This window comes from Conger conger, chromosome 1, assembly GCF_963514075.1.
Source record: "Conger conger chromosome 1, fConCon1.1, whole genome shotgun sequence".
In the NCBI taxonomy this organism is placed as follows: Eukaryota; Metazoa; Chordata; class Actinopteri; order Anguilliformes; family Congridae; genus Conger; species Conger conger.
In genome coordinates, this window is record NC_083760.1 from 64,735,089 (window position 1) to 64,746,098 (window position 11,010).

Sequence of the window (11,010 nt, forward strand, 5' to 3'; positions counted from 1 at the left end):
CAATATGTTAGGGATTATTGTCTTGCTGTCGGATGAAGTACTGTCCAGTGACTTCTAAGGCATTTGGTTGAGCTTGAGTAGATAAGATGTTTCTGAACACTTGAAAATGTATTTTTCTGCTGCTATGAGCAGTTGCGTCATCAATGAAGACAAGTCAGCCCGACATGCCCAAACCATAACATCCCCACCACTGCTACCATGGTTTGATAAGTGCGAGTGCTTTGGATCTTGGGCAGTTCCTTTTAGCCTCTACATTTGCTTGTGGCATCACTGATACAAGTGAATCTTGGTCTCATCTGCCCACAAGATCTTTTTTCAGAACAGCTCATTTAGGTACTGGCTGTAACCAGGCCATTCTGTTTTTGTGGTTTACTAGTGGTTTGCATCTTTCAGTGTAGCCACTGTAGTTCCGTTCATGAAGTCTTCTGTAGAAAGTAGTCATGAACGCACCCACTTTAGCCTCCTGAAGTGTGATTCTGATCTGCCAGACAGATGTTTGGGGTTTTTTCTTCATTTCGGTGAGAACTCTTTGGTCATCAGCAGTAGAGGTTTTCATTGGCCTACCAAGCCTTTTGCAATTACTCAACTCACAAGTGTTCTCTTTTGTATTAATGAAGTTCCAGACAGTTGATTTTGTTAAGCCTATGGTTTAGCTTACGACTATTTTTTATTATTTATTTTATTTGGCTTCCTTGACTTTGATTGGTAAAACTCTTGATTATCATGTTGACAAATGCCAATAACAGACTCCAAAGATAATCAAGAATAGATATGGAAAGATCTTTTATATTTATCAGAAATACCTGTGAAACCATTTGTCCCAAACATTATGGTGCCCTAAAATTGGCGGAGAACATATAAAAAAACTGCTCTAATTTCCTATGTGGTGAATCAAAAATGTATAATATACCCTTTTTTAAAAGCTAAGAATCACATGTGAATTGTTAATATTACAAATCTAAAATTGTGGAGTACAGAGCCAAATCAAGAAAAACAATTTTTTGTCTTTGTCCCAAATATTATGGAGGGCTACAGCAGAAAAGAGAAATTAATCATTTGAGTCAGTGTTGACCATGCTCACTGGTCTGACCACTCATTTCTGATCCATTGAGTTGCGAGTCTTGTAAGCTGTCATGGGAAATAAATTGACTGTCGAATGGATTCCCAGCTGAGGCACTACTATGCTTAACCCAAATTGTTTCACAAGTATGTAAATAAGGAATATGACTTTCAAAAACGGGCTATGGACACTGAGCTGAGAAAATAACTCACCAGATATGTGTTCATGTCAGCCTCCAGCCTGACCTGTTCGCTCAGAGGCAGCTCCTGCTCTGCCAAGCTCTTCTGATTCCTCGTGTGGACCTTTTTGTTGCGTCTCTTCTGGAGCCAATAGGGCAGGAAGGCCTCCATAATCTGATTCAGCACCTGGGATGTGATCAGCAGTGTAGCCAGACTCTGGAACCAGACAAATCCAGGGGTTATAAAAGCTGCCTAGCAACTAGAATGAGATCAAGACATTTTCAAAGAAACGTTAACAGAAAGTAAGCAATTTAGCAGTCCCAGTATTTATTTATTTCCTACTTATGACAATTATCCACCATCTTTGTCTACATAGTCACTGATAAACAGTGGAGAAGACAGAAGAGGGTGGAGAATGAAAAATGTCCAAATGGCCAAACACACTCCTGTATCAGGTACAGTATGCACTTGGTCAGGATTACAGAGAGACACAGGGTCCGAGACTCACCTGCCTTAGAAGTACAATGTCTTGCATCACGAAGGCGATGTAGAACAGAGAGGCAAAGCAATTCAGGAAGTTAAACTGTGAAGACATAATCGGTTAATCATTAGCAGCAAGGTGACAGATAAATCATTTTCAATAAAATTTACACACTTGGATATTGATGACAAACATTACAATGGTTCAATAGAAACTACAGCTGTGAATTTAAATAGTAATTTTTTGCTGGTGACTGTAGCAAAAATTTAAAATTACTATTAACAAGTGTGATAGTGTGCACCTTTATACTTCAAACCACACCTGACATTTCATCCCCCAACCCATTGATATTACAGGCATGCATTTCCTTGTTTATACTGCCAAACACAAAACCTGCTGCGGTTTCAAAAGCAAATGAAGTACAGTGGCCTTTTATACAGGATACACAGCTCGCTAACATTGTGTAAACATGCAGCAACATGCAGATACAACCGCAACGATCGCTGTACTCACCACCAGAACTTTGAGAATCAGGTGATTTTGATGCGATGATTCTAATCTGTGGTTTTCTAAACAAAAGAGAACAAAACATTCAAACTGGGATAAAAACAACTAACTTTATACAGCATCTCATCAACATACTTCATAGATTTTCCTTCTTTCAGTTAAAGAACATATGCTGCATTTGAGCTACATTTTTAATTTGTATCATATTTCACTAGACCTGAAAGACTGGTTTGAAGTCAACAATATTCATGACAATATGAGGCAAATTAAGAACAAGGAGGGACTCTCATTTCTTGACACAGGATTCTTTTCCCCATATTTTTAAAAGGTACTAACAGGGAGTTTTACTTGTTCATGATTTATTCATGTGTAGTTTTCATACAATGTAGTTGGCATTCTGAGAGAAATGCTGATGTTGAACATTGAATGAATTTTACATAGGTCAGACTTAATTTTGTGCTGGCATGTGCTGTCTTTGTGAAATAAGATGATGAAAAGCTAAGCACTACCAAGCCTGCGACCGAACCAGCAAGTGTGAAATAAAAAAGCTTGAGGATCCGATTCCTGAGGTACATCATACACTGAGAACACCATGAACACAGAATGCAATGCTTCAGCATAATACAGCACCCAGCAGCTTGTGAATTATATCTGATGCAGTAAACCTCACTTTAATCCTCTACAAGCAATCACTTCCACCTCGGAAATGTGATATGGGTAAACAGAATACTACACTGTCACTTAGAAGTGAAAATCGAGGCAGACGGCGGAGAAGCTCACCCCACTCGGTGAGGAACTCGGCGGCGTAGCGGTAGAGGCGGTTCATGACCTCGATGACCACCGCGTAGATGATGCTGGGCACGTAGAGCAGCAGGCTGCTCCACAGGGTGGGCTCCTCCTGGTGCAGGCCCAGAGCCCACACCTCCATGTCGAAGTAGATCATCATCACATATAGCGACAGGTACAGACACAGCAGCACAAAGGGCACGGACACCAGGTACATGCGCAGCTGGCGCCTGGTGTAGGGGAAGACGGGCTCCTCGCGGCCCGTGACGGGGTTGAGGCCCAGCACGCCATGGAAGCCTGGCCGCGGCTCCTCGAAGGCCTTCTTCCGGCTCAGCGTGCCCCAGCCGTACGCCAGCGAGGCGCTGTTCCGCTTCCACACCTCCAGGATCACCGTCGACCACAGCAGGTTGAAGACGGCGAAGAGCACGTACTTGTCATAGCTCTCCCAGTCAAAGAGGTAGTAGGGGATCCCGAAGAAAGCCATGGGGACCAGGGCCAAGGTGAAGTACTCCAGGAAGCCGAAGTACAGAGCAAGGCTCTCGCCAAAATACTGTCGGATGTCATCTGTGCAGCGAGTAGGAACATATTTAAAATATGTATTCAATTATTGGCAGTTTGAACTAAAAGGTTTACCCAGTTTTTTCCCTTCAATAGTCTTTTGAAAACATTTGAATATTACAAAGATCCTGAGAGTAATATGAAATACAGTGGGCTCAAAAATTATTGGCACCCCTGACAGAAAATGAACAAACAATACTCAAAGAAATTTCCAGATCTTATTTTATGTGATAAATACTGTGCTATATTAATGTTTCAATGGAACCAACAAAAATCATTTACTGATTTCATTAAAAATCAATTTCCTCCAAATCAATGTTTCACAATTATTGGCACCCTTAAAGATTATGGTAAATAACACCTACCAAAATTAAACCAGGTATTAAATTCCACTTATTTAAGTTTATCTATGTGTTAAGGAACTGTATTGAGTGATTAAATCACCTCCTGTTTCACTAGGGTATAAAAATGAGGTAACACACATGCAATATCCTTTTGTCATCCAACACCATGAAGAAAACAAAATAATTGGCAGTTCAAAAGAGGCAGATGGTCGTAGACCTTCATAAACATGGTAATGGCTACAATAAAATTCACAAACGATTGAATATACCACTGAGCACTGTCAGAGCAATTATAAAAAAGTTCAAAAGATATGGAACTGTTGAAAATCTCATGGGGAGAGGACGCAACTGCATCTTGCCCCCCAGGATACTGAGGAGAATGATGAGAGAAGCAACAAAATCCCCAAGGATCACAGTGAAATAATTGCAGGCCTTGGTGGCATCTTGGGGTCACCAGGTTTCAAAAAGCACCATCAGACGCCACCTCCATAACCACAGCCTCATTGGAAGGGTTGCCAGAAGAAAGCCTTTTCTGACCACAAGACACAGAAGAAAGCGCTTGGAGTTTGCCAAACATCATTTACATTATGACTGGAACAAGGTTCTCTGGTCAGATGAGACCAAAATTGAACGTTTTGGTCAGATAAAGCATCGGTATGTTTGGCGTAGGAACAGAGATGCATACAAGGAGAAGCACCTCATAATTCCAGAGGTCCAGGGGCACTGGTTAGGATTGATGGCATAATGAATTCCAGCAAGTATCAGGCAATTTTGGCTGAAAATCTGGTTCCCTCTGCCAGAAGTCTGGGACTTTCCAACAAGACAATGACCCAAAACACACCTCAAGATCCACACAGAAATGGTTCCGTGACAACAAAATCAACGTTCTGCAATGGCTATCTCAGTCACCAGACCTCAATCCAATCGAAAACCTGTGGGCTGAGTTGAAGAGGTCAGCTGATAAGCACAAACCCAAGAACGTGAAGGATCTTGAAAGGATATGCAAAGAGGAATGGTCCAAAATCCCTCCAAATGTGTTCCTTAGTCTTGTTAAAAATTACAGGAAGAGACTCCATGCTGTTATCCTTGCCAGAGGTGGTTGCACTCAGTACTAGGTGAAGGGTGCCAATAATTCTGAAACCTTGATTTTGTTGAAATTTATTTTTTATTAAATGATTGTTATGATTTTGGTTGTTTCCATTGAAACATTAATAAAGTACAGTATTTGGCACATGTTGGTGTATTACCTTTCTCTATCATTATATAATTTTTTTTTTTTTTTTAAGACTTGTTTGTGCATTGCTGGTGAGGGGTGCCAATAATTCTTGAGCCCACTGTATGTACCTAAACACATAGATTTACTCGTGTTTTAATATGGAAACATGTTGGATAGTGTTGTGTTTTCAAATCATTCCTCCAAACTTTACAGGATTGTGTACTTGTGAGTTTTGTCCTAACATGGTCTTGCACTGATATCAGAGGAGAAACTAAGACACTGCACAGCACCAGAGGATTGCGGGAGCAAGTGGACAGATTAATTTGCTACAGTAATCACAGGTTGCATTGACTAACCAACTGCTGTGTAGTTAATATTTAAGGTTCTGTCTCCAGTACTGAAGCTGAAGTGTTTTTAATCTGATCAATATTCAAGTGATATGAGCAAGGATAATACTGTGGAAATTAATTTTCTGTCCTTGGACATGCCTCAACATGGATATTATTGAGGCACTATTATACAGCACCAGAAACTCCCATTACCTACTTCAACCTCCTGTATTTAGGAAGTAAAGAGGACGCAAAGAAAGCAGGAGTGCACCACCTGGTTGGTTTAAACAATTATTATTTATATTTGCGCTTCCCTAAGAAAGCCTATACATGGCATGGTAGACAAGCAAAATGCTTCACATTCTGCTTTAGTGTATGGTGTCAAACATAGTCTTACTATTTATATAAAATGGCTACTTTTGGTAATCACATACTTTGGATGTCATTCAAGGCAGAATATTGAGGGTGTCCTCAGTGTTTCTACTGAACACTTGCCTATGGGGTGTCTGACTGCAGTTAGTCATGCTGAAAATTCTAAGAAATGTGCAACAAAGATGACACTTATGACTTCAGTTTTTCAGGCATATAATCATTTAATCTGTCAAGCAGACATGCTGCCTGTTCTCTGAACTATTTAAAGATAAAATCCCTATACAAAATTTCTTGCAAAAGGTATTCGAAATGCAATGCTAAATAGGAATAAAAAAATACTTTTTAAGAACAAGCATTCTCTGCAAGACTTCAAAAGTATATGATGTTAATAACAGGTCATCTTAAAAAGTATAAAAGCTTTTAGAGCAGTATCGTGTCCTGTTCACAGCTGAATAGTTTCATTTGTACAGTAAAAGCCAGAAAAATATCAAGTACTCTCTCTATAATCTTTGATTTGGAAGATGAGTGATGGAATTGTGTCGATGTGGGAGATTGCATTTTATTCTAGACTTTGTTTGGATCATTGTTTCTGCTCTCCCCAGATTGAAAGTGAACTGCAAGAGACTTTCAACCTTTTTTCAGTTATATATACAAAAACCTAAAGCACAAAGGACATATAAAGACAAAGTAAACCATATTCAGCATACAGGATATACACAATATCATTTGACACTTACCGAGGGGCTGAAAGGAGAGCTTGACCTTTTGATACCAGGACAGTGAGAGTCTCTTCAAGTCCTCTTTCATATGAAGAGGGAAAATCTGGATCATTATGCCCTTGGACTGCATCCTGCGTGCTGAATTAAACATTGTACGGCTGTCATTTACCATCCACATAAATTATTGCACACCCACACCCTACACAAATTCATAACAAATTACAGTTCATTCCCATACACTATGGAGAGTGGCACTAAAGCCAGCACTGACAGACGGGGACATGGCAGACTTACTGATGGACTTCCCTGGGTACAACTTCACCTGAGTGTACCCAGGGACATGGGTCTCCTCTTTGGCCCGCAGGGTGTCCAGCTCATGCTTAATGATGTACTGGCACTCAGCTATACTGAGGAACCCATCGCCGTCACCTGCATGCCACAGACAACAGCGACTGTAAAGAGCTCTGTTTCAGAATTAGTGCTATATAAGTGGTGTTCATCATTATGATCCAAACTGGCCTGCAAAACCAACACTGTACTGTTATGACAAGAACACTTACATCATTGAAATCTCACCTGCTAAAATAGCACTGTTTATAGTCTACACTGCCATGGTACAGAATACAGCCCTGACTTCACGTGGTACCTGCCAATATCAGCGTCTTCTATAGAACAAACAGAACCCAGCACTGATACATACCATGCACAGCAGAAAACCCAGCACTGTTATATCATCAGCACTGACACAGACCCCAGCACTGACACATCATCAGCACTGACACAGACCCCAGCACTGATACATCAGCACTGACACAGACCCCAGCACTGATACATCAGCCCTGACACAGACCCCAGCACTGATACATCAGCACTGACACAGACCCCAGCACTGATACATCAGCCCTGACACAGACCCCAGCACTGACACATCATCAGCACTGACACAGACCCTAGCACTGACACATCATCAGCACTGACACAGACCCTAGCACTGATACATCATCAGCACTGACACAGACCCTAGCACTGATACATCATCAGTACTGACACAGACCCTAGCACTGATACATCATCAGCACTGACACAGGCCCTAGCACTGACACATCATCAGTACTGACACAGAACCCAGCACTGATACATTAGCAATGACACAGACCCCAGCACTGATACATCATCACCTAAAAGAAAAGCCAGCCGTGTCTGTGTCAAATTTGGAGCATCATTCTTTGGCACTAAAGCCAAAGACCTTCTCTCTACTTTCAGATTATGAACAATCCAATCTTGATAATACTGGTCAGTCAAAAACGATAAATAGTTTTGTTTCAATATTTGTATATCTGCACACTTGTGTACCTTGGAAGGATTTAAAGTTCTCCTTGTTGGCATATGTGAACCCTCGCATGGATCCATCATTGAACTCCTTCACAAGGCCCACCTCCTCTGCCCCGTACAGCAGCCTCAGCCACGTGGCCCCCACAATAAATATGTTGGGGTTCCCCTTCTTATCGCTCAGGCCCTCCCGGGGCAGCTGGTCCACCAACAAGTCAGCCCCTTTCAAAAAACAGTAAACATCATGGGCATTTAATCACACAATACATGCAGCCACGGCAACTATTAATTTGACTGAAATTAGAACTGTGGGGCTACACACTGCTGTAGACTGAACTGGACCTTTAATCCAGGTAGAAATTGACATAAAACATAACAATCACACAATCTTCCCCATGCAATTATAACTGCATTAAGACAAAAAGTAAATTGGTCATTCAATAAACAAATTTGGCAAAAAATGACAGGAATAACTTAGGTCGGATGAAAGTACCCAATACTAGGAATAGCAATGTTGATAGGTATACAGCATTATTATATTTCCATGTTGCGAAGCTGTTAGCAACTGGTTTATTACCAGCTTGCTGCTGTTTGTCCTTTATTCTGTTCAGCAGCCACGCGACCGCCTCCTCTTTGATGTCTTCGGCCAGCTCGATGGCCACCAGCGGCGTGAACGTGGACCCATCACTGTCAGAAACTGACACACTTTTTTCCATTTTCTACTCACCCTGCAGAATACAACAATACGCAAAATGATAACGTTTCCTGAAGGTCCTCGGTGATAGAGTACGTGTAATCCACACCGAGCATTTTACAGTCAATGCAGTTATCTAGTAGGGCCTAATTTGCCTATCTGCCGTACTCAACTGCTCATTCAAATTTACTCAGAATACGTGTTATAATATGCGAAACGTCAAAGGTAAGGGAAAAATTTTAACTTTATGAATACATTATTGTTAGCTGACGTTGGTTGAGTAATACTATTTTATTTGTTTTGCCAATTCCTCTTTTTATGCCCAATCATACTCTGCAACAGTTAACGCAACATCCATTGTCAAACAGGCCATGTTGTGGGGGAGTTGCTAGTGCATGATAAGGCGCTTGTTAACACCGGTGTGTAAACATTCTGAGAACATCGCGTGAAATCCCACTGCACAGGAAAACGTTACCTTTGCCGTATGACATCAGCATATTACATGTATCAGTGCAAGTAGTATCGCATGGCATTTGTGTTTATGTTATATAGCTACACGCTTGTTTTGTTCTGTTCTACATAAAGACAAAAAGTGATGCTCGAGAATTATGTACTAACCTTCCAAAAGAAAGAACGTTCTGTCATGAGCACCACATTCCTTAACTCTTTGAATAGGATTTTATTTTTTCAGAATGTTAAGTCAGCGTTCTACAGCTCCACTGCTTTCAATTACTGCTTTCAATTGTAACATCATCATGTTCAGTTAACGTTTGTGATTTTAAGAGTTAATCGTACCGTAGTCGAATGCTTTGCAGCATATTTATGGAAACCAAAGTTACACTTTAAATTGAAGGTAGGCTAACTAGCACAACACCCCAAATGCTATTTTCACCCGTCTCAACATCGGAATTATCATTTGAACAGTTAGGCTACTGATTCTGTTACGAGTAGAAAAATACAGTTTAAAATCGTAACGTACCATTACACGTCTGAATTGCAGGGCGGAGCCTAATCTGCGGATTCGTTGTTCTGTCGACAATATGCCCCTGTAGGTTTTTGGCAAAGTAACGATAGTTTAAGTTTTGTTGGTTTACGAAACAGCATGAGTTGCTGTCCCCAGTACAAATAATAGGATAGCTATTATATTAATCCAATATGTTACAAAACACAGTGGATGTGGCTGCTAGGCCTTTTAGCGAACCAAATTGCATTTATAACTAGTTCGAGCGACTTACCAGACTGGTCCAGTTACCTTCCACGATTAAGAATATGGAATTTAGCCTCTTACGGTGGAAGCTTTAATTGCCTTTTAATGGGAACTTGACTTTGGACTGTAGTCTGTGAATAGCGATTAGCGAGCTGTGCTGAGAGCAGCTATAGTTTCCCCACGTCACTGAAGCGACAAGCAGGCGCAGCAGGATAGAGCAGTGTGCGCGCACACACACACCCTCGCCCCAGAATGAGGAATGAGGTCCGTTCCAAAAGGGAAATTATTTGGCCAAAGTACATTTGATTAAGCTAGCACACGGTTAAAGTATCATCAAGATACCTAACGCAGTTTAGTGTTGTTCTGAATTAAATGGATATAAGTAGATCTACAGACTATTGACCAAACTAACGTAGTGTAGTCACTAAAGTGGTGACAATTAACTGACAAAAACACCTGGTTCTCTGCATCACTGAATTGTTTATTTTACAAGGTTACATTCACCTCACTATCATTTAGACAGAAGTGAAAGCTTTCAAACTTGCTTATGCATGAAAATGTACCGTATGTTTAGCTAGTATCTGTTGGTGAGATTCGTAAAACCACCAAAATAGAGTCTAGTGGATTTGTGCATTCCATGTTCTGGAATTTTTACGTAGGCCAAAGTTACTTAAGTTGCTCTGGAAAATAGCGTCTGCTAAATGTAATATACATTTAGAATATCTTTGATAAAATTTACGCTGTGTTATCCAGTCTTAACAGGTATACCTATCTTTCAGTCATCTGAGTGGTCAGCAGTATTCCAGAATTCATCCGAGGGGAATCTTTACTTCACATAGCGAACATATGGTGTTGAACAAAATTAGCATTAAAATATTTGGTATTGCTTAGCTGTTGTACAAAATCGAGTTGGCCTCATCTGCAGAGGGACTATATGCGCACGCCCTTCAAAACTGAAAACAGTGAAAATTATAACACATGGTAAAGTCACAATACATTTTAAAATAAAGTATTTCAACTACAGTCTATGGTTTAAACACGAAAATGGATAACTGAATATAAACACATGCATTTTATGGCTGACCTGTCACGCCCACTCTTTACATTTGATGATCTTTTTTCGTTATTGAATTTTGTAAATTATTGCACGTTAGTTTTAATCTATTCTATTTTGACAGTTGACAGCTGGCAATGTTGCGTCCCTTACCACGCCCCTAAACATAGCACCT

At 40.6% G+C, this 11,010-nt stretch overlaps 1 protein-coding gene across 5 annotated transcripts in view; it reads right to left on the reverse strand.

Annotated features, from left to right (window-relative positions):
- The window catches only part of ano10a (anoctamin 10a), a 33,685-nt gene extending 22,685 nt beyond the window's left edge, over window positions 1-11,000 (reverse strand). Inside the window, exons 1-10 of one of the 5 annotated variants that reach the window (XM_061234782.1) lie at window positions 9,810-10,180; window positions 9,554-9,620; window positions 8,458-8,608; window positions 7,905-8,102; window positions 6,846-6,980; window positions 6,570-6,689; window positions 3,008-3,577; window positions 2,234-2,289; window positions 1,748-1,822; window positions 1,273-1,455 (exon numbers count right to left, since the gene is read on the reverse strand). In XM_061234782.1, the coding sequence (XP_061090766.1) occupies window positions 1,273-1,455; window positions 1,748-1,822; window positions 2,234-2,289; window positions 3,008-3,577; window positions 6,570-6,689; window positions 6,846-6,980; window positions 7,905-8,102; window positions 8,458-8,596 (1,476 nt within the window). In that variant the 5' untranslated portion in view covers window positions 8,597-8,608; window positions 9,554-9,620; window positions 9,810-10,180. Of the gene's footprint in view, window positions 1-1,272; window positions 1,456-1,747; window positions 1,823-2,233; window positions 2,290-3,007; window positions 3,578-6,569; window positions 6,690-6,845; window positions 6,981-7,904; window positions 8,103-8,457; window positions 8,609-9,553; window positions 9,621-9,809; window positions 10,184-10,549; window positions 10,590-10,865 lie in introns of those variants that run through there. The other 4 variants (XM_061234773.1, XM_061234792.1, XM_061234763.1 and 1 more) reach the window with 4 other exon arrangements.
- Window positions 11,001-11,010: the final 10 nt, after the last annotated feature.